This window comes from Nyctereutes procyonoides, unplaced genomic scaffold (genome assembly GCF_905146905.1).
Source record: "Nyctereutes procyonoides isolate TBG_1078 unplaced genomic scaffold, NYPRO_anot_genome, whole genome shotgun sequence".
Lineage (NCBI taxonomy): Eukaryota > Metazoa > Chordata > Mammalia > Carnivora > Canidae > Nyctereutes > Nyctereutes procyonoides.
The window spans coordinates 6310622-6334517 of record NW_026575128.1 but is presented as its reverse complement, the minus strand read 5'-3'; the positions used below and the strand labels follow the sequence as shown (position 1 = coordinate 6334517).

At 36.3% G+C, this 23896-nt stretch overlaps 1 protein-coding gene across 2 annotated transcripts in view; it reads left to right on the top strand.

Annotated features, from left to right (window-relative positions):
* AGO3 (argonaute RISC catalytic component 3) overlaps window positions 1-23896 on the top strand; it is a 117075-nt gene that overhangs the window by 2016 nt on the left and 91163 nt on the right. Inside the window, exon 2 of one of the 2 annotated variants that reach the window (XM_055341622.1) lies at window positions 23084-23255. In XM_055341622.1, coding sequence (XP_055197597.1) covers window positions 23084-23255 — 172 coding nt within the window. Of the gene's footprint in view, window positions 1-23083; window positions 23256-23896 lie in introns of those variants that run through there. The other variant, XM_055341623.1, reaches the window with a different exon arrangement.

Genomic DNA, 23896 nt, shown 5'->3' with positions numbered 1-23896 from the left:
AGGTAGAATTATATAATATCGACCGTATACTTAGACCCTCTTGAAACTCAAAAGTTTGCTCTTCAGTGCAGTTCATACATGATTAACTAATCTAATAATGGAGATAAAGTATAATATGGCTCAGAATTGTCATCATCAGAAACAAAGTTTCCATTCTTCCTGGGTCTTATGTGTAATTGTTAATGCTGCATGTGTAACTGAAAGCATAGTTGGGTAAAATATACAACTAAGTTTTAAGTCAAGAGTTTGAGAGGTAAGGGAGGGGGCTGCCTGGTTCAGTCTTTGGAGCGTGAGACTTTTGATTTCAGGGTTGTGAGTTGGAGCCCCATGTTGGATGTGGAGATTACTTAAAAATAAAACATAAAAAAAATAGGTAGGTCCATATTTTGGTTTAAAATATTTCAGACATGGTGGTGCCTGGTTGGCTCATTGGTAGAGCCTGTGACTTTTGAACTCAGTTGTGAGTTTGAACCCCACTTTGGGTGTAGAGATTTCTTAAAAACATCTTCTTAGACATAAATGTTTTGATAGTCTATTGAGTAAATGTTGGATCTTTGCTCCAATTTTGTTCTAAGGTTTGGTTTGTGTGTGGAAAGTCTTAGGTATTACCTTATGACAGGATATTTTAAATTTTAGTTCTTAGGAAGATAAATAGGAAACTTACATTTATTTACATGGGGGACTTGGACTTTGGCTACAAATGCTATGTTAATTGTTTCTGGGTGAATCATTACTAAAAGTGAATATTTGTCCATTTTTGCATGTAATATTTTAAGTGATTTTTTAGGGTGTCCTGTTCATTGTACTGATTTAGAACTGGGTAGCCCCGGTGGCTTAGTGGTTTAGAGCCGCCTTCAGCCCAGGGTGTGATCCTGGAGATCCAAGATCGAGTCCCACGTCAGGCTCCCTGCATGGAGCCTGCTTCTCCCTCTGCCTGTGTCTCTGCCTCTCTCTCTGTCTCTAATAAATAAATAAAATCATAAAAAAAAAAAAAGAACTGCGTAAACTTTAACCAGAAAGAAAAGCTAGCACAATTGGTTTTTAAATATAACAATAGTTTTTCATCTGTGCCTGTGACTCTTTAGTTAGGAAAACTTCTAATGAAATTCTGGTTGTTGTTGTTTTTTTATAGTTTAGTTACAATTGGACTAAAAGTATTTGTTTTAATTCCAAATAATGTGTGAATGGAAGCTGCAGAAACATTCATTAGGATATCACTTCTCCTTTGTAGCAGGGTTTTAGGACCTATTCTATAGGTATTTTTAGGTGTAGTTAGACTACTGTTTAAGGGAGAAGGAATTGTACTTACCTGCCAAGGAAGAAAAACATTTGCTGTTACTTGAAATTAATGATGTGCAAAGTGGTTTGATAACGTTTGGTCGCAGTCTTATACAGTGTTGCAGGAGTAAATAGACCATGTTTCTTAGTGATACTCTTAAATTCATATTTGGATCTGCAAAGTGGTTTCAAGGCTCTGGATTTTTTTAAATACTAAAAATCTATGGTTGCCTGGTTGGCTCAGTCCATCAAACATCTGAGTCTTAGGTCGTGGTCTCAGGGTCCTGAGTTCAAACTTATGTTAGGCTCCATGCATGGAGAATAAAAAAAACTAGAAAATAATAGAATAAAAAATAAAATAATAGAATAAAAAAACTAGAAAAAAATAATAGAATAAAAAAACTAGAAAAAAAAATCATTTGAGAACAAGTTCAAAAAAAACAGAAGTTGCATATATGAAATTAAGTTTGAATGAGATGAATAAAGTATTTAATCTTTTAGTATTTTAGTACTTAATCTTTTTTAAATCACTTTGGAATATAAGTTTTCTCACTTGTGGATTTTTGTCTTGAAGAAAAAATTGTCAAAATGCTTCTCTGTCTACAGGGCATGAATTTTGAACATGCAAAAGGTTTTTCTACTTGGTTGCCACTTAAATTTTAACTTGTGCTGTTCTTGAGTGGCCATCATGACTTTTTTTCCTGATATTTGCTGCTCTTGACTAGCAGTGGGACTTAAAAATATGCAAGATTATTTTGATTTTTGTTTTAGAATTTAATTTCTCTTACAGTGATGGAAATTTTTTTCCCTGAGGGAAAATTGGAAAGGAGGCAAGAAACAATTTTGTTCTTCTAAACAAAGACTTAAAGGAGAAAAAGAACATATAGGTAACCCTGAAATGTAATTTGAGTAACATAATGAAGACTTTTAAAATCATGTTAGCCATGTTTCCATCATCCTGATCACTCTTTAAATTTCTAAGCCAGGTTTCAAACTAGTAAATTTCTTTATTAAAAATAATAATAAGGAATTAAGTAATTTAAGAAAGCTGCTAGAATGAAATGATTTCGAGATAGTCCTTCCTTTTGCTCTTTTTGGAGAATTTTATGTACTAAGTTGGTAACTTAGATTTAGTTTATATTCATTTGTTTTCCAGTGGGAACATTGTATTTATTTGGTTCTATAAGCCAGGCTGATAGCATGCAGAGACCTGGGGCCCTGTAGAGGGGACATTTCCTGGAAGAGTTCTCTGTCGTATATGGGAAAACTGTAGTTCAGAATACAGTTCTTGCTAAACTGTCATAAACTGTTGTATTCTAATTGATACTGTTTTCTAGTTTTTTCATATAGCAGCCATCGTGTTTCACATAGCTCTTTATAGTCTTTAAATATTTGAGAGTCTATCTGAAAAATAAAATGATTAAATATTTTGTTAATCTAACAAAACACATTTTAACGTTTAAAACTTGGGATATAGAATAATTTATAAGGTTTTTTTTTGATAGATGGGGGAATAAGGCAAGTAATAGTTCATTTTCTGAGAAGATAAAACTAAAAATACAATTTATTTAAGAATAGTGTCCTTTCCAAACCTATATAGTCTCAGTTTGTTGGGGTAAATAGCATTCACCAGACATTCCTACTTCTAATTCAGTTGTCTAGGATACCCAATAGACCCCCATTCTTGGCTCATTAACAAAACAGATGTGAGAAAGAATATTGTGTGGTTTTTCAACCATAATGGTTATGCTGTTAGGATACATGAACAGCCTTTCTGTATTTAGAGTTTCTGTAGTTTTCTGCCATTATCTGTGTTAATATTAATAACTTTCTTTGGCTACCATTGCTTAAAAAAAAAGACTATTGAGATTTAGCAAAACCATGTCACATAACTGGTATTTTCTTTTAATGTGGGCTTTTTGTCTTTTGGTTACAATAAAAAATTGTTTACATTATTCTGAAGTAATAGTGAAGTAATTTGGAGGAATTTTTTGTTTTGAATTAGCCAGTTTTTTTTCTACGTTTGTTATTGAATTGTCAAGTTCTCGAGAAATTAGAAGCTATCTGTACAATACTAACATGGAATATTTTTATGTTTTTCACTCATGGAAGAAATTTTGCAAGAAAATGTTCTCAACTGTAGGCTTATATAATACTGTTTTTGAGTTATCACCAGTGCTTGATTTTTTAAAAATATTTTTTTTATTTATTTGATAGATCACGAGCAGGGGGGAGGGGTAGAGGGAGAAGCAGGCTTCCTGCTGAGCAGGGAACCTGGTGCAGGGTTCGATCTCAGGACTCTGGGATCGTGACCTGAGCTTCATGAAGGCAGACGCTTAACCAACTGAACCACTCAGCACCTCCCCAATACTTGATATTTTAAGTGATTTCTAAATCTTCTAACAAAAGAAGTTCATTAATGTATCGAAATTTTTTAAAAAGCTTTCAAAGAATAGATTGCAAAATGGGCTTATATCTTAGCAATTAAGTCTTCCTTTTTTATTTTATTTTTTTTTATTTTTTTTATTATTTTTTTATTTATTTACGATAGTCATACAGAGAGAGAGAGAGAGGCAGAGACACAGGCAGAGGGAGAAGCAGGCTCCATGCACCGGGAGCCCGACGTGGGATTCGATCCCGGGTCTCCAGGATTGCGCCCTGGGCCAAAGGCAGGCGCCAAACCGCTGCGCCACCCAGGGATCCCCAAGTCTTCCTTTTTTTAAAAGAAACTTCTGATTTCTAAATTAAGACTTGATTTCTGTCTGTATGTTTAACATAAAAGTGGCATTACTTTAAAATTACTCAAAATTTTCCTAAAATTTTTGCTTGGCTGACCAAAGTTTTTCAGAAGTTACCCCACCTTTAATTATGAAGTAAATCTCAAGGCATTTCTGTAGTGCGGGACCTCTTTGGGTAGCGTGCTTCGTGAAACTGGAGACCCAGGATCAAGTCCGGCAAAGGGATCCCCACAGGGAGCCTGCTTCTCCCTCTTCCTGTGTCTCTGCCTCTCTCGTTGTCTGTCATGAATAAATAAATAAAATCTTTAAACAAAACAAAACAATTGTTCCCCAGTACTGCCATCTGAGAAATTTTACCCTCAGCAGGCTGAATTTCTACAAGAGATTATTTGGCTATAGTGAAATAATAAATGTAATATGGTAATAAGTGTGCTGTTTGTACAGGTTCATTGAATGAATACGTAGAACTAGTAGGCGGGAGGTTACTAAAATTTCATGCTAATGTTTACTGCTTATCCTTGTAAGTTCATGTAGTAAACAGATGTTTTATTATGTCAAAGTTTGAAGCATACAATATATTTTTCCAAAACAAAAAAACAAATTTTTTCCTTGGTATAAAAACACTTATTTATTGTTTTTAAAAAGCAAACAATAGAGTAAAGTAGAAAGTGAAGGGGTGCCTGGGTGATGCAGTGGGTTAAGCCTCCAACTCTTGGTTTCAGCTCAGGTCCTGATCTCAGGGTTGTGAGATCAAGCGCCGTTGATGGGCTCCTTGCTCAGCGTGGAGCCTGCTTGTGACTTTCTCTCCCTCTCCCCTCTGCCCTTTCCCTTGCACGCTCTTACTGTCTCTCACATGAATACATAAATCTTAAAAAAAAAAAAAGTGGAAAGTGAAAATAATATCCCATGCTCTGGATAAAATCATTGCTAATTATTTTGTCTGTCTTCCCAGACATCCATCCATCTCTCCATCCATTATTAATTGTTTTTTTTTTCATTAATTGTTTTTAGCCTGCTTTTTCTACTTAGTAAAGTGGCCTGGACATTTTTTCCATAATAGTACTTACATTTTTACCGCACTGTGATGATCTTTACTCGGTGCCTATTTAATCAGTCACATTGATGGTGGTTTAGGTTTATTTATTATTTTTCATTGTAAATAAAACTTTGCTAAGTATCCATGTGTGTGCGCGTGCGCGGTGCCCTAATTGCTTTAGGATAAATTCCTAGAAGTAGAATTGTTGAAACAAGATGTATTCCATAAATATTGGAGGAGAAGTTCCCAGTGAAAATCTACTATTTTCATAATAGGCAATAGTATATGCTATCGTTGATTTATCCACTGTTTTTCATCGTTCATTTGCTGTAGGCCATTATTTAGCTTGGGACTCAAAAAACTAATACAAGTTAGACGTTAGATCCCTGAATAACATAACATCCTGTGAATGTATATTGTTTTATGTTCGAAGTTTAATGTGGTCAGTTGATAACTAGCCAGTACTTACTATAACTACTGAAAGAAACATTTGAGGTGGAGAGAAGTTCCAGATAGTGCTTTGTATTTCCATGTAATTATATCTTCAAATCTAGTGGGCAGTATATGTATTTGTTAAATAACTGAAAATGCTTCATGGGAGTATAATTTGTTGCATTGACAGAATTGCTTCATTAACTTAAAGTATTTTTTGGATACTTAAACTTGATGATTTTATAATAACGATAGTTTGTTACATTGCTTATTCATGAAACAATTTTGTTTTTTTGCCAGTTTGTATAAATAGCACCCGACAAAATGATGGGGAAAAAATTGGCAGTGTGATATAGTGTACAAAGCATGGGTTTTAGAGACAAATCTGGCTCTCAGATTAACTGACTTGATAATGATGTGTCATTGTAGATTCAGTGATTGTAACAAATGTACCACTTGGGTGTGGGGATGTGAATTGGGAGGCTATGGGGATGTGTGGGCAGGAGGCATATTTACCGTCTGCTTGATTTTGCTGTGAACCTAAAACTGCTCTTAAAAAAAAAAAAAAAAAAAAAAGCCTAGGGGTGCCTGGGTGGCTCAGTTGAGCATCTTGGTTTTGGCTCCGGTCATGATCTCAGGGTCATGAGATTGAGCCCTACATCAGGCTCCGAGCTCAGCGCAGAGTGGCCTCAAATTCTCTCTTCCTCTCCCTTCTGTTCTTCGCTCTGCTTGTGCACGCCCATGTACACATGTTCCCTCTTGCTCTCTCTCACTTTCTCAAATAAATAAATAGATAAATAAATAAATAAATAAATAAAAATACATTTAAAAAAGTTTATTTAAAAAGTTAACTGTGACTTGAGTGGTACATTTAATCTTCCTTAACTTTATTTTTTTTTCTTCCTTAACTTTAATTTCCTTGTTTGTACAATGGGATGGTAAAGAGTTTAAGTATGCAAAGGAAATGGCACTTCTTTTCTTATTTCTTAAGACTTTTGTAATAGAGAATTGAAGACACTTACAAATAGGCAGAATTATGTAATAAGCTACCACGTACCCATCACCCAAACCTAGCAATCATAAACTCCTATCCAGTTGTGTCCCTTCTAATGTCCCGTCCCTTGTATTTTTTTGAAGCATATTCTACTCATAATACTATTTCATTCATAAATAGCTACTGAGTATTTACAAAAGATACGGGCTCTTTACATAAACCATAGTAGTACCATTATCACAGCAAAATAATAATTGTTGATATCAAATATCTAGTGTTCAAACTTCTACTTGGCTGTACTTTTTTCTAATTTGCCCTTTATTTTCATTTTTGAGTTCAGATCCAAATAAATTTCACACGTTATGATTGTCTTTTTAAAATTCTAGTACAGTTAATATACACTGTTATGTTAATTTCATGTGTACAGTATAGTGATTCAACAATCCTATACATTACTCAGTGCTCATCATGGTAAGTGTGTTCCTAATCCCCTTTACGTATTTCACCTATCCCTTATTCTCCTCCCCTCTGGTAACCATCAGTTCTCTATATTGAAAAGTCTGTCTCTTTTTTTCATTTGTTTTGTTTCTTAAATTCCTCATATATATAAAGTATGGCATTTGTCTTTCTCTGACTAATGTATTTCACTTAGCATTATATTCTCTAGATCTGTCCATGTTGCAATGGCAAGATTTCATTCTTTTTTTATGGCTAATATTCCATTGTGTGTGTGTGTGTGTGTGTGCGCGTATATATTCCCCTTCTTTTTTATGCGTTCGTGATTGCTATGTCTTTTAAGTGTCTTTTTTAATCTGTAAGTTTTCTATCCTTTTATCCTATGCAGTTTATGGATTGTTTGTTCTTTTAGAGTTATCACAGTCTGGATTTTGCTGGTTCCATCTTCATTGTGTAGTTTAACATGTTCCTTTCAATTTACTGTTAACTGCTAGGACTTAAAGTCTTGATCACATGCAGGGGATTCTTTTCAAACTTACTCCAGTGAAGTTTTGGTTCCCACTACTTTGCTGAAATTGCTCTTTTTTTTTTTTTAAGATTTTATTCATTTATTCATGAGAGACACAGAGAGAGAGTCAGAGACACAGGCAAAGGAATCCCAGGATCCCAGGACCCCGGGATCACTCCCTGAGCCAAAGGCAGTCACTAAACCACTGAGCCACCCAGGTGCCCTGAAATTGCTCTTATCAACATCAGTATAGAGTTAGCTAAACTCATAGTCAATTCCCAAATCTTCATTTTATTTGACTTTATTTAAGTTGCTCCCTTCTTGAAACATTTTTTTAGATTGATTTATTTTTTAGAGAGTAAGATACAAAAGCACAAGTGGGAGAGGGAGAGGGAGAGAGAGAATCTCAAGCAGACTCTACACTGAGTGCATAGCCTGATGTGGGGCTCTATCTCCTGACCCTGAGATCATGACCTGAGCTGAAACCAAGAGTTGCAAACTTAATCCACTCTGCCACCTAGGCACCCTGAAACATTCCTTTTTCACTTTTTCCTTGGTACCACTCTTTCCAGGTTCTTCTCAACCTTACTGGATATCACTTTTTTGCCTCCTTTATTATGCCCTCTTCATTTCCCCAATCTCTGAACATTGGGAGTATCCCAGCGCTTAGTGTTCTTCTGTATCCTACCACAGTTTGGGTAATCTCCAGTCCAGTGGTTTCAAATAGCACTGTATGCCAAGGACACTCACATTTATGACTCTAGCCTGGACCTCTCCCTTGAACTTTACACACATCTAATTGCCTACTAGACACCTCATTGTATAGACCCATCAAGCTTAGCATGTCCTAAAAATTTATTTCCTCTCCAAATTTGATCCTGAGTCATTCCTAACTCAATAAATGACACTTCCGTTCTTTTAGTTGCTTAGACTGAAAACAAACATCCTTGAGAGATCTTTTCTCTCACACCACACACACACCCTTAATCCATTAGCAGTTCCTATCAGGTCTACCTTATAAATGTTTTCCACATCAACATCACTCCCCCAAGTGCTACAACCCCATCCCTAGCCAATATTATACTTTGCTTGGACAATCAGCTAGTCTGCTAACTGGTCTCTCTGCTTGTACCTTTACATACAGTTTTTCATACAGCAGCCAGAGTGATTGTTTTAAAAAAAAAAAAATCAAATCATAATGCTTCTTGATGTAGAACCCTTTGTTGGTTTTTATGTTTCAGAATACAATCCAAAGAACTCATCATGGTTTTCAAATCCCGTATAATCTGATCTCCCATTATTTTCTGACCTCATCTCTTATTCTTTTCTTGCTCACTGTGGTCCAGACATAGTGGTCTCTTTGCCGTTCTTCACCAAGCAAACTTCTGCTTTTTCCTCTAAACTTGATTTTTCCTCTGCCTGCAATGTTCTTCCAAATGCACGCATGACTCTTTTTCTCACTTCCTCTGTTTTCTGCTGACCTGTCACCCTTTCATAGAGGTCTTTAACAAACCCATCTAAAATTGTTAATGTTAATTTTCCAACCCTTCCCCTGTTTATCCCCTTAACATTTATTTTTGTGGGGGGATGAGAGGCAGAGGGGGGGAGGAAGAGAGAGGATCTAAAGTAGGCTGCATGTCCAGCACAGAGCTCCATGCGGGACTCAATCTCACAACCCTGAGATTACCTGAGCTGAAATAAGAGTCAGATGCTTAAGTGACTTAGCTACCCAGGTGCCCCTATCCCCTTACTGTATTTTATTTTTCTTTACAGCATTCAATCCTACACGACTGGCAAAAAAAGAAATGCAATATAATCTACCCATCCAACCCTCCCATAAAAGCTTCTTGAAGATTAACTCTTTATTAATATTTTTAAAATTATTCTTCACCTGGGCCTGAACAATGCTTGACAGTTGGAGGCAATGATTTGTTGAACAGATTAATGAGACAATGAATGATTTAGTGAATGATAGACTTTCAGCAGATGTTAGTTTGTAGTAGTGTAATGGTATAATGAATGGTATAGAGTAACGGTTAAAAATGGAGGCTCCGAATCAAACTGACTAATTGCAAATCCTGGCTTTGCCATTTTCTAACTGTGAACATGTTTTTAAATCTTCCTATGCTTCAAGTTTTCTCAGTATAATATAGTACCTGCCTCAAAAGTTATGTTGCAAGAAATCACAAAATGTGTTTCAAATATTTAATAATAAAGGTAGGGGCGCCTGGTTGGCTCAGTTGGTTAAGTGCCAGACTCTTGACTTTGGCTCAGTCATGATCTCAGGGTTGTGGGATTGAACCCCACCTGGGGCTCCTACTCCGTGGAGCCTGCTTGAGAGTCTGTCCTTCTCCCTCCTCCCTCTGCTCCTCCTACTTATGCATGAATGCTCTCTTGCTCTCTCTAAAATAAGTCTTTAAAACATTTATTAATAAAGATAGCTATTGTTAACATTCCTTACATATTAAGATGGAATATCCCCCTCCCTAATATATTAGGAACTACTTAAAGCAAATAGCTGACTTATTAATCTCTGTATCTATAAAAACTTGAACATAATAATTGTTGAATAAATAAAGTAGATAAATGACCTTTTATGTTTTTTATTTTCTTTTAAGTTTTATTTATTTTAGCAATCTGCACCCAGTATGGGGCTCAAACTCACCACCCTGAAATCAAGAGCCGCATGCTCCTCTGACTGAGCCGACCAGGTGCCCCATGCTTTTTTTTTTTTTTTTTTTTTTTTTAATTACCTATGGGGGCAGTGAGTTTCATTAGAGAATGGGGTATATAGGAACATTACATATTAGTTTTAAGCCAATCTTGATAGTAATCACTTGTAAATAAAATAGCAGAAGGTTATTTTATTAACAAATAAAAGATATTTTAAAATTGTATGCCTAATGCTAGAAAGGATAAGAGAGAGATCTTATGATATTAATGTGTTCATATGCTATTTGGCAGTAAGTATCAGGAGTCAGAAATACATTTCTGTTCATATCCTTTGATTTGGTATGTCTACTTCTGAAATTCATATGAAGGGAAAAAATTCTTTATGCCTGTTTCCCTCTCTACCTCCCCCCAAATACTAGGTGCTCAGTGCAGAGAAGTGCACTAAGTATATTGTATGACCTGTTGTAGATGCCTGTTAATATTTGTTAAAGAGCTATATTTTTTTATAGCTTAAAGCCAAGCACATCTAGAATGTATAGGTTTATCTCATTTTTAAAATAAGACAGCTGAACATACCTCAACATAATAATGTCTATATGTGACAAGGCCACAACTACTATCCTACTCAACAGTAAAAAGCTGAAAATGTTTCTTGTAAGTTCAGGAACAAGACAAAAATGCCGACCCTCGCCACTTTTATTCCATAGAGTACTAGAAGTACTAGCCAGAACAATTAGGCAAGAAGAAATAAAAGGCATCCTTCCTAAGAGGAAGAAGTAAAGATGTCACTATTTGCAGATGACATATTACATATGTATAGAAAACCTGGAAGACCACCAAAAAACTATCCAGTCTAATATATGAATTCAGTGAAGTTGCAGGATGTAAAAGCAATATACAAAATTTGTTATACTTTGTATGCTTAGTAATCAATCTAACAGAAAAATTAAGAAAAGTCTCATCTTCAGCTGAATCAAAAAGAAGAAAATACCTAGAAATAAATTTAACCAAGGAGGTGAAAAACAATACTGAAAACTGTCAGACATTGATAAAAGAAACTGAAGACAACACAAATGGAAAGTGCTCTTGGATTAGAAAAATTAATATTGTAAAAATGCCATACTACCTAAAGCAGTCTGCAGGTTCAGTACAATCTCTATCAAAATTCCATTGGCATTTTCCACAGAAATAGAACAAACAGTCCTAAAATTTGTGTTAAGCCACAAAAGACCACAAAGAGCCAAGCAACTTTGAGAAAGAACAACAAAACTGGAGGAATCATGGTCCCTGATTTCAAACTATATTACAAAGTTGTGTTAATAAAACAGTATGGTATTAGCATAAAAATAGAAACATTTTTCTATGTTTCTATGTTTCTATTTTTATGCCAAGAAAAATGTTTCTTTTTTTATGCCAATAAAAGAAAATTCCTTTCTTCTCTGCTCTCTTCCTTTGTCTTTGTGATTTTCTTTAATGGGCGCTTAGATTCTTTTCTTTTTATCTTTTGTATATCTACTGTAGGGTTTTGCTTTGTTGGTTACCATGAGGTTTCATGGTTTTCTTTTCATCACCACCACAGTCACTCTGTTGATACTCAGCAGGCTTTAAAAAACTTGTGTTTGTACCCTGAACCTAATACACTCCATGTTAACTAACTTTAATTAAAACAAAAGCAAAAAAAAAACTTGTATGTATGATGTCTGATAGTCTACCAGTTGCATTGGAGTGTAACTTGAAACTTTTCTTTATACGTTGTCTTGCTTTAAAAAAAAAGTTGTAATGAGTTTGGGGAACATAGTGTAAACATTTGTTATATAAGAATAATTTGAAAAAAATACATTGAAAGATCTCTAAACATATTCTAAGTTTAGATTTTAAAAACCAAGACGTATTTTACAGGAAAAAAAATCAGTTCTGTGGTGTATGCCTGTAATTACCAGGCTAAAATGGAAGAGAAATGGAAACCTAGAGAAGTAATGACCATAAGAGCCACTTTTCCCCTGAGGGCATTTGCTGATCTTGGAAACTAAATTTTGATGCCTGAAAATGTAAAGTGAACAGAATTGAAAGTCCAGAGTCTGCACATGATGGAGAGTAGAATACAGGAGACCTTCTGTAGCATAAACTGGGCCCCTCAAATGCTATATACTGAAGGTGAGAGTAATCTTGAAATGGATGATCCTCACTGGAAGCTTAAACTATAATTTGAATTTAAGTTGCATTGGACCGGTAGTATTCCCAGGAACCTGATAGAAAGAAACAAATGCAAATCTTTTCTTAGGGAATATATCTTTATCCTAGTTCTCAAATTATTTCTACAAATTATTTTTCAGGATATACATGCTATCAGGATACCATGAGCAAGAAAGACAATAGACAGTGAAAACAAAACCAGACTTCAGATATGGAAGCTATTGGTCGCAAATTAAAAAAACATTTATGAACAACTATATATTTTTTAAAGATTATATTTATTTATATGAGAGGCAGGCAGAGCACAAGCAGGTGGAAGGGGCAGAAAGAGAAGAAGCAGCAGACTCCTTGCTCAGTGGGGATCCCACATGGGGTTCAATTGCAGGACCCTGAGATTGTGACCCAAGCCGATGTCAAATACTTAACCAACTGAGCCACCCAGACACCCCTAAACAACTGTATTTACAGGGCTATAGTAGCAACTGGGTTGGATATAGAATCCATACATGCAGCCCACTGAGGGCAAATTGTAGAGGTGTTTGAGAAAGATAAAAATAAATAATGGAACCTTTCTGAAATATTGATCTCAATTGAAAATTGAACAAAAGTAAAATAAAATAAAAAAGAAAATTGAACATATGTTTTGAACTAACACAAGGACATATTTATGGATTCTCAAGTCTCAAATACAAAGAATGCATACAGAAAAAGCAGTCACAATACCAAATACTAGAAGATAATGTCTATGGAAATTTGAAAATCAAAGTTTTGAATGTATGGGTTCATTTTAGATAGTTTGTATATAATGTAACAGACATTTTTAAATGTGTAAAGCCTTGGAAAAATCTGCCCTCCTCCAATGTCTTTTTATATAATACTACTTAAAGATATGCAGTGGAATAACAAAAGATGAAATTGAAACCTCAAGAAGGGAGACTATTGGAGTTGGAGAGGATTAGTAGTGAGCAAAGAAACCATATAAATACAGTAACTTATTATGCCATTGTTTTTCTTATGAGACATTTTCTCCATATTTTTCTACAATGATGAATGTTTTGGTTATCCATTACTGCGTTAGTGGAATTAAAACAACAGCAGCAGTTTAGCATTTCTCAAGATTTTGTGGCTAGAACCTCAACTGGTACTGTCACATGGGAGAAAAGAAGGAAGAGTCTGGGAGTCTGGGCTCGGCTCCACTTTGGCCTTTCCATGTGGCCAGTTGGACTTCCTTGTAGTATGGAGGCTGGTTTTCAAGAAGTAGCATTCCAAAGCAGAAGCTGCAGATCTCTTAAAGCCCAGTCTCAGAAGTCACACAGTGGAAGTCCAGGGACAGCCCAGATTCAAGGGGAAAGGAAAGCCGCCACTTCTTGATGGAAAGAGTGGTAAAGACGTACTGCTGTCTTTTATTGTCACATGAGATATTCAGCTACTGATTATGATCTCTTTCCTAGAATGTAATTTGGAAAGGAATAGACTAAACAAAACTTCTACGTTCCATTTAGTGAATAGCTTGTTTCGTTAGCAAGGTGAATTTTATCTTGATTTTTTTTTAAAGTAGGCCATAATAGCATATGATTCAAAATTCAAAAAGATATAAAGGGATACACAGGTGTTTCTGCTATAGTGTGATAGTGTAATATATGCAATCATACTAAACCTTAATGGGGCCAGGGATGGGAATAGACTTGAAGGAGTCAAAACCTATGCAACTTTGGGGCTCCCAGCTGGCTTATTTGGTAGAACAGGTGACTCTTTTTTTTTTTTTCCCCTAAGATTTTATTCATTCATGAAAGACACAGAGAGAGGGGCAGAGACACACAGGCAGAGGGAGAAGCAGGCCCCATGCAACGAGCCTGATGCAGGATTCAATCCCAGGTCTCCAGGATCACGCCCTGGGCCGAAGGCTGGCGCCAAACCGCTGAGCCATCCAGGAATCCCCTAGAACAGGTGACTCTTGATCTCAGGGTTGTAAGTTTGAGCCCCATGTTGGGTGTAGAGATTGCTTTAAAAAAAATCTTAAAAATCTATGCAACTTTTTAACTAGAATATAATAGAAACTGAAAATTCTAATAAAATACTGCAACCATTAAACATATTAAATCCATATTCATTGGAAAACATTCTGGCAGTTCCTCAAAAGGCTAATTAATGATCCAGTAATTCCATCCCTAGGAATCTACTCAAGAGAAAAGAAAACTTATGTCCAGGGATGCCTGGGTAGCTCAGCAGTTTAGCTCTTGCCTTTGGCTCAGGGTGTGATCTGGGTCCGGGGATGGGTCCCACATGGAGCTCCATGTGAGGAGCCTGCTTCTCCCTCTGCCTGTGTCTCTGCCTGTCTTTCTGTGTTCTCATGAAAAAAATAGATAAAATCTTAGAAAAAGAAAAAAAAAAGACTTATGTCCATACAAGGACATGGTATGAGAATTCATAACAGTATTAGTTATCATAATAGCCAAAAAGTGGAAACAATCAAAATGTCCATCAAATGTTTAATGGATAAATAAAAGGTGGAATATCCAAACAATGGAATATTGGGAATAAAAAGGAATGAAGTCTGATAAATGCTGCAAGGTGGATGAACCTTGAAAACATGCTAAGTGAAAGGAGTTATAAAGGAGCACATGTTACATGATTCCATTTATGTGAAACTTCCAGAATAGGCAAATCTATAGGGACAAAGTAGATTAATAGTTGTCTTTCGTTGGGGGAATAGGGAGATGATGGTGAAGGGGTGCAGGGTTTCATTTTGGGATGAGGAAGATGTTCTAAAATTGATTATGATGGTTGTACAAATCTGTGAATATACTAAAAACCATTGTATACTTTAAGTGGGTAAATTGTATGATGTGGATATCCCTTAAAAAATACTACTAGAAGCAAAAAAAAAAAAAGTTCTAGTAAATAAGTACTATAAGCATAAGGCTTTACATTAAGATATTTAAAAAAGATGATGGTAGCTCTATGAAATGGGTTGTGAGGAAGGTTTGAGACAGCCACATTGCTGAGATAAAGGCAAATAGTACAGACTTCAGAGGAAATCATGCAAAAGTCCAACCATGTGGCTTAACCAGAGGGAAGACCTTAGGTATAAGGAGTTTCATGGACAATACTGTATTACTCTGTCGTTTGTTGTATTCATTGTTAGCGTATTTGTGTTCAACTGCTGTTGCTTGTTAAAGCAAAAGCATTAATAGGCTGAAGAAAACCACATATGAACCAAAGTAAGTCTGTGCCAAAGTGACATACATAATTTCCCTATTTACAGTTGCATGTAAGCTGATTTATTGGGACGCCTGGGTGACTCAGCGGTTGGGCACCTGCCTTTGGCTCTGGGCTTGATCCTGGCGTCCCTGGGAGTCCCACATCGGGCTCCCTGCATGGAGCCTGCTTCTCCCTCTGCCTGTGTCTCTGCCCCCCACCCCCACCCCCTGTGTGTCTCATGAATAGATAAATAAAATCTTAAAAAAAAAAAAAAAAGATAGCTGATTTGTGTTACAGCAACAAGTGTTGGGTATCAGAATAGATTATATAGGGAGAAAAAAAAAAACAATCTTCTTTCTTAGGCCCCCAGCCATCTAGTTCCCTCTCTGAAGGCAGTCATTGCTCTCACTATCATGGTGTCCTAATATATTCTAATAGTGTGTACACTGTATAATATGAATGTAGGTTGTATATGTCTACCATGAGTGTCTATTCTGTTTTCTCATCCAAATGAACATGGATTTTATATCCTATCCTGCACTGTTTTTTTCGTATAACCTACCTCTATTGATACTAAGGAAGTTCTCTGTTCTTTTTCTTTTCTTCTTTTTAATGTTAATAGTTAAAGGTTATTTTTCCATTGCATGGTTGTAACAATAATTGGGCTCTGATTTATTCATCTCATTTATTTAACACATTTATTATTTACTGTATGCCAGGAATGGTTCTGGAAATTATAGATCAGTACAGGAAACTGACAAAACTCCCACCCTCATTGGGCTTACATTTCAGTTCTTTGTTATGACAAGGATATACTTGCACAAATGTCTTTTTTTTTTTAACCTGTGGAAGTATATGTGTAGATAAATACTTAGAAATGGAATTACTAGGTCAAAATGTACATGCATTTGTAAAAATTAAGAGTTTTTTTTTTAGTAGTTTGAGTTTATAGAAAAATTGGAAAGTAACAGGCATTCCCATATATTCCATTGTTCCCCTTCCAACCAGTTCTCTGTATTACTGCTTTAGTTTGTTACATTTATTACAATTAGGGATCCAGTATTGATACATTATTCTTATCTGAAGTCTGTAGTCTATCTTAGGGTTCACTCTTTGTGTTGTGCATTCTGTGGGTTTTGACAGATGTGTGGTAACCTATATCCATCATTACAATATCCTACAGAGTAGAATTAAAATCCCCTGTGTTCCACCTATTCATCACTTCCACCCCATAAGGCTTTGGAAACCACTAATTTTCTTATTGTTTCCGTAATTTTACCTTTTCCAAAATGTCATATAATTGAATCATATAATACATAGCCTTTTTAGTTTGGCTTTTTTCACTTAGTAGTATGGATTTAAGATTTCTCCATGTATCTTCATGCTTGATAATACATTTCTTTTTTTTAGAGATGAATAATGTTCCACTGTCTAGATGTACTAGTTATCCACTCACCTACTGAAGGACAAGTTTTGACAATTATGACTAACGCCACTATCAACATTCATGTGCAGGTTTTTTTATGGATATAAGTTTTCAACTAACTGAGTAAATACTAAGGAGAACGATTTCTGAATACTATAATAATAGTATGTGTGGTTTTGTAAGAAACTGCTTAACTTTTTTCCCAACTGGCTATACCACTTTGCAGTCCTACCAGCAGTGACTTGTCAGTATTTGATATTAGTGTTTTGGATTTTGGCATTTGTATAGGTGTGTAGTGGTATCTCGTTTCTTTAAGTTTGGAATTCCCTACTGTCAATATGATGTTGACCATCTTTTTATATGCTTTCTTTCTATCTGTATATCTTTGGTGAGGTATCTATTCAGATCGTCAGTCTATTTTTAATTGTTTTTATTTTTGAGTTTTAAAAGGTCTTTGTGTATCTTGGATACCATTTCTTTATCAGATCTGTGTTTTGCAGATATTTTCTCTCTGTGGCTTGTGTTTTATTCTCTTTTGCAGATTAGAAGTTTAATTTTAATGAAAGTTTACCAGTTTTTTTATTTCATGGGATTGTGCTTTTGATGTCATCACCAAACACAAAGGTTTCAACTGTGTTATCTTCTAGGACTTTTATAGTTTTGCATTTTATATTGAGGTCTGTGGGCCATCTTGAGGCTTTTTGCTTTGTTTGTTTTAGAGCAAGGATGGGCAGAGGGGCAGAGTGGGGGAGAGAGAATCCTAAGCAGGCCATAGAGCCTGATGCCACGCTTGTTCCCATGACGCTGAAATCATGACCTGAGCAGAAATCAGGAGTCAGATGCTAAGCCACCCAGGTGCCCCATTGAGTTAACTTTTGAAAAAGATATTAGGTCTGTGTCTAGATTCTTTTTTTTTTCCTTTATTGTTGTTTTGCATGTGTATATCCACTTGTTCGTCACCATTTGTTGAGAAGGCTATCTTTTTTCCATTGAATTGCTTGTGTTCCTTTGTCAAAGATCAGTTGACTGTATTTGTGTGGATCAATTTGAGACTTTCTGTTCTATTTTCTTTTTATGTGTTTTTTGACTAATACCACCCTGTCTTGATTGATTGTAATCTTATAGTAGATCTTGGATTATAGACAAGCAATGAACAATTAAAATTTGAAATTAAGAGCACAATAGTATTTATAGTAGCCCCAATTACTTAGGTATAAATCTAACAAAATAGGTACAAGATATTAGGAAAGCTACAAAATTCTGATGAAAGAAATCAAAGAACACCTAAATGTATAGAGAGATGATATTCCATGTACATGAATAGGAAGACTCAGTATTGTAAAGATGTCAGTTGTTTCCCAACTTGGTTTATATATTTAGCATAATCCCAGTCAAAATCTCAGTAAGTTATTTTGTGGATACTGATTCTAAAGTCCAGAAGGAAAGGTAAAATTACCAGGATAGCTACACAGTATTGAAGGAGAATGATGTCAGAAGATTGATACTATCTGACTTCAAAACTACTTCAAAACTACACTTACTACAAAACTGGTAATCAGGACGGTGTGTTACTGGCAAAAGGATGGACAGATATACCAGTGGAACAAAATAGCTCAACAGGATAGTTCCAATCTCAGTTCTATTTGCTATTATGACATTTTAGGCAAATCATTTCAGTTTTCCTCATCTATAAAATTATTTTAGGGTTTGTATGAAGATTAAATGAGAGAATACATCTAAAGCAAATAGTGCATTGCCTGAGATATGGTAAGAGCTTGATAAATTTTAGCTATTACACATTTTCTTTATTTAAAAAAATATTTTACGTAAACTCCTCACTCAATCTTGGGCTCAGACTCAAACCCTAAGATCAATAGTCAGCATACTGTACTATCTGAGCCAGCCAGGCACCCCACTATCGTACATTTTCCTTTCTTTCTTTTTTATTTTATTTTATTTATTTATTCATGAGAGACAGAGGGAGGCAGAGACATAGGCAGAGGAGAAGCAGCTCCTTGCAGGGAACCTGATGCAGGACTCCCATCCCGGGACTCCGGGGTCATGCCCTGAGCCGAAGGCAGACTCTCAACCACTGAGCCACCGGACATCCCTATTGTACATTTTCTAATTTCACCTGATAAGGTTCATAAGAACGTGGCAGAGCAGATATTATTCCCATTTTATAGATAAGAAAATAGGAGTTTCAGGGCCACCTATATTTGACAGAAGTCAAGTGGTTAGATAAATAGCAAAGCTACAATTATGACCTAGTCTGGAATTACTCAGTGATACCTAGGATATTATCAGTATTATCTAGGATAGCAGGAAAGATAATGTCCTCAGAAGAGGTTTTACAAATGTATGAAAACAAAACTAAAATAATAATGATAATAATAATATAGGCAGCACTTTAATGTACTTTTATCCACAGTGAAAGACGACTTGTTGACTTTTAATCCTGATAATAAATTAATCTTGGTCAAGATGCATTATCCTTTTGATACATTGCTAGATTTTGTTAACATTTTGTTTAGAATTTTTTAGGTATATTCATGAATGATACTGTCCTGTGATTTATTTTTCTTTTTCATAATAGTCTTGTCAGGTTTTAGTATCAGAGTTTTTCTGGCATCATATATTGAATTGGGGTATACTTGCTTTTTCCTATTCTTTCTGTTTTTTCTTAAAGATCTTATTTATTTATTCATGAGAGACCAAGAGAGGCACAGGGAGAAGCAGGCTCCCCATGGGGAAACTGATGTGGGACTCAATGTGGGACTCAATCCTGGGACTCTGGGATCATGTCCTGAGCCAAAGGTAGACACTCAACCACTGAGCCACCCAGGCATCCCAACTTTTTCCTGTTCTATAGAGGAGTTTGTAAAAGATCAGCATTTTTTTCCTGTAATGTTTGCTGTAATTCTCTAATGGAACTATCTGGATCTGGTATCTTAGTGTATGTGTGCAAATTTTTTTTTAAAGATTTTATTTATTCATGAGAGACCGAGAGAGAGGCAGAGACATTGGCAGAGGGAGGGGAAGAAGGCTCTCTGCAGGAGCCTGATGTGGGACTCGATCCTGGATTCTGGGATCATGCCCTGAGTCAAAGGCAGGGAAATTTTTTTTTAGGATTTTATTTTTTTAAGTAATCTGTACCAAACGTGGGGCTCAAACTCAGAACCCCAGGATCAAGAGTTACATGTTCTACTGGCTAAGCCAGCCAGGTGGCCCCTGGAAATATTTTTAATTGTGGATTTCATTTTTTCAGATAGGCGAAGGACTTTTCCGATAATTTTTTTTCAGATAATTTTAAATGTCAGTTCATTTAAATAATCGTTACTAATTTATTAACTGAATTTGTTGTTTGAACTTCATTTAACAGCTAGATTTTAGGCTTTAAAATCTTTTTTTTTTTTTTTAAAGATTTTTATTTATTTATCCATGAGACTGAGAGAGACGCAGAGACACAAGCAGAGGGAGAAGCAGGCTCCATGCGGGAGCCGACGTGGCTCTCCATCCCGGGTCTCCAGGATCAGGCCCCGGGCTAAATAAAGGCGGCGCTAAACCAATGAGCCACCCAGGCTGCCTCCCACCCCCACCCCTTTTTAAGCAAAGCAATGGAGGTTTATTAAGCAGAGATATAGAGAGAGCTCTCAGGAGTGAGAGGTGTCCCCACAGGGCTGCCCTGGGCTTTAAAATCTTAATGCTATATATCACTTAAGGTGTTTTTTTTTTTTTTAACTGTGATAAAGTACACATAAGGTTAAATTTACCATCTTAACAATTTTTTGGCATACAGTTCAATAGTATTTAAGTACATTCACATTGTGTACAACTAATCTCCAGAACTCTCTTCATCTTACAAAATTGCAGCTCCATCCACTAAGCAGCGCTTCCCCATTCTCCCTTTTCTCCAACCCTGGCAACCACCCTTGTACTTTTTCTGAGTTTGATTACTAAAGGTATTAATAAGGGGAATCATACAGTGTCCTTTGGTGACTGGTTTATTTCATGTAACATAATCTACAGGGTTCATCTGTGTTTTAGGATGTGTCAGAATTTCCTTCCTTTATAAGGCTAGTGTTCTATTATATGTATTACTGCATTTTCTTTATCCATGTATCCATCAGTGGACATTCAGGCTGTTTCCATTTTTTGGCTGTTGTGAATGATGGTGCTATGAGCAAAAGTGTGCAGTTATTTCAACATTCTGCTTTGAATTCTTTTGGATGTGTATCCTGCAATAGAACTGCTGGATCATATAGTAATTCTATTTTTAATGTTTTGAGGAACCACAATATCATTTTCCATTTTATATTATTACCAACAAAGGACTTCTCAAATTATATATACTTTTGTGTGTCAGTAAGGTGTATTGCTCTAGTAACTTTTCTGTTTCACCAGATTTATTGACATAATGTTGTACCTTCAGTATCTGTAATGATAGCATTTTTTCCACTTATATGATTTTTTCTCCTCTTTTTTTTTTTTTAAAGATTTATTTGAGAGAGAGAGAGGGCACGCACACACTCAAGGTGGGGGGAAAGGGGAGTGCCAGAGGGAGAGGAAGAAAATCTCAAACAGACCCCCCTGCTGAGTGTGTAGTCCTACACGGCTGGATCCCACGACCCTGAGATATGACCTGAACTGAAATCAAGAGTTGGAGGTTGACTGAACTATCCAGGCATCCATCCACTTGGAGTTTGTCAATTTTATTTATCTTTTCAAATTATTTTCAAAATATCGAATTTGTACTTTGTTTTCTTATTGATCCTTTTATTATTTTATATTTTTCATTTGTTCTTATCCTTATATTGTACTTTAAATTTATGTTATTGGAGCGCCTGAGTGGGCATTCAGTTAAGTGTCCAACTTTTTTTTTTAAGATATTTATTTATTTATTAGAGAGAGAGTATACAGATGGGAGGAGGAGCGGAAGGAGAAGGACAAGCAGACACTGTGCTGAGCGTGGAGCCTGACACAGGCTCTGAGATCATGACCTGAAATGAAATCAAGACTCAGAGGCCTAACCAACTGAGCTACTACCTAGGTGCCCCAAAGCATCCAGTTCTTAGTTTCCGCACAGGCACAAGTCATGGGATCAGCCCCACATGGGGCTCTGTGCTCAGCCTGGAGTTAGCTTAAGATTCTCACTCCCGGGCAGCCCAGGTGGCTCAGCCATTTAGCGCCACCTTCAGCCCAGGGTGTGATCCTGGAGACCCGAGATCAAGTCCCGCGTCGGGCTCCCTGCATGGAGCCTGCTTCTCCCTCTGCCTGTGTGTCTCTGCCTCTCTCTCTCTGTGTCTCATGAATAAATAAATAAAATCTTTAAAAAAAAAAAAAAAGATTCTCACTCCCTCTGTCAGTGCCCCCCCCACACATACTTTCTCTCTAGAATAAATAAATCTTTAAAAAATTAAATTTATATATATATATTTTTTTATTAATTTATTTATTTATGATAGTCACAGAGAGAGAGAGAGAGAGAGGCAGAGACATAGGCAGAGGGAGAAGCAGGCTCCATGCACCGGGAACCTGATATGGGACTCGATCCCGGGTCTCCAGGATCGCGCCCTGAGCCAAAGGCAGGCGCCAAACCGCTGCGCCACCCAGGGATCCCCAAAAAATTAAATTTATATTGTTGTTTGATCTCACACTCTTTAGGTCTGGTTTGTGCTTGCTCATGCTCATCTGGGTTTATATGATTGCTCTCCCTATTTTCTACCCCTTCTAAAACAACTTTCCAGAAATAACCAATTGTTTTTTGTGTATCTATTTAAATGAGGAGAGTGAGTTAGGGAGAAAAAAGTTGAAGCATTAGAAATGTCGTCTTTTTTTTTTTAATTTTTATTTACTTATGATAGTCACAGAGAGAGAGAGAGAGAGAGGCAGAGACACAGGCAGAGGGAGAAGCAGGCTCCATGCACCGGGAGCCCGACGTGGGACTCGATCCCGGGTCTCCAGGATCGCGCCCTGGGCCAAATGCAGGCGCCAAACCGCTGCGCCACCCAGGGATCCCAGAAATGTCGTCTTTCATCACTAGGCTTCAACCATTATCAGCTATACTTAAAATTCTAATATACGCTGATTGGCAAGATTATCAAACACAGCTTATAACAATGTTACTTTTTTTCCCTCTTCCTGGCAGGACCCGTTGGGGCCCAGCCCCTACTCATGGTGCCCAGAAGACCTGGCTATGGCACCATGGGCAAACCCATTAAATTGCTGGCTAACTGTTTTCAAGTTGAAATCCCAAAGATTGATGTCTACCTCTATGAGGTAGATATTAAACCAGACAAGTGTCCTAGGAGAGTGAACAGGTAAGAATCACTAAATCATGGAAATTATTTTGCTATTTGCTTTAGTAATTATGTTTATTTTTCATATTTAATAACAGTGCTAATGTTTAACAGTTTGACCAGAAACAGGTGATAATTTGTTTTGAAATTGTACATGATGTTGGGAAAAATCTACAGTCTTCTCATTATATCATGAGGTCACATGTTTTCTCTGTGATAAGAGAGATCCAAGTCCTTTTTATATGCTCTTGAAATCAGACTAAGCATCTGTTCCATTGCTATCAGGTAATATAGCAGTGCTTTCATTTTTCCTCCCCTCTCCACTCCCACCTTACTTATGATGGTAGCAGTAGTGGGTAGAGCTAGAGGTTTCATGTTTCATGCATTTTGTTCTGATCCTTAATTTCTAACATTTCTCATTCTCATATAGGAACCAAGTACATATGTATATAAAGATTTTATGAATCTGCTTTCAGTAAGCTGCTTCTCTCACCTCCCCCAAATAATGTGTGTGTGTGTGTGTGTGTGTGTGTGTGTGTGTGTGTGTGTGTGTGTGTGTGTGAGATTGTGGTTTGGGTAAATAAGGGAATATAAAAGGAATTTATGACATGATGTACACCATGAAAGAAGTTTTAAAGAACAAAGACAAAACATTGTATGGA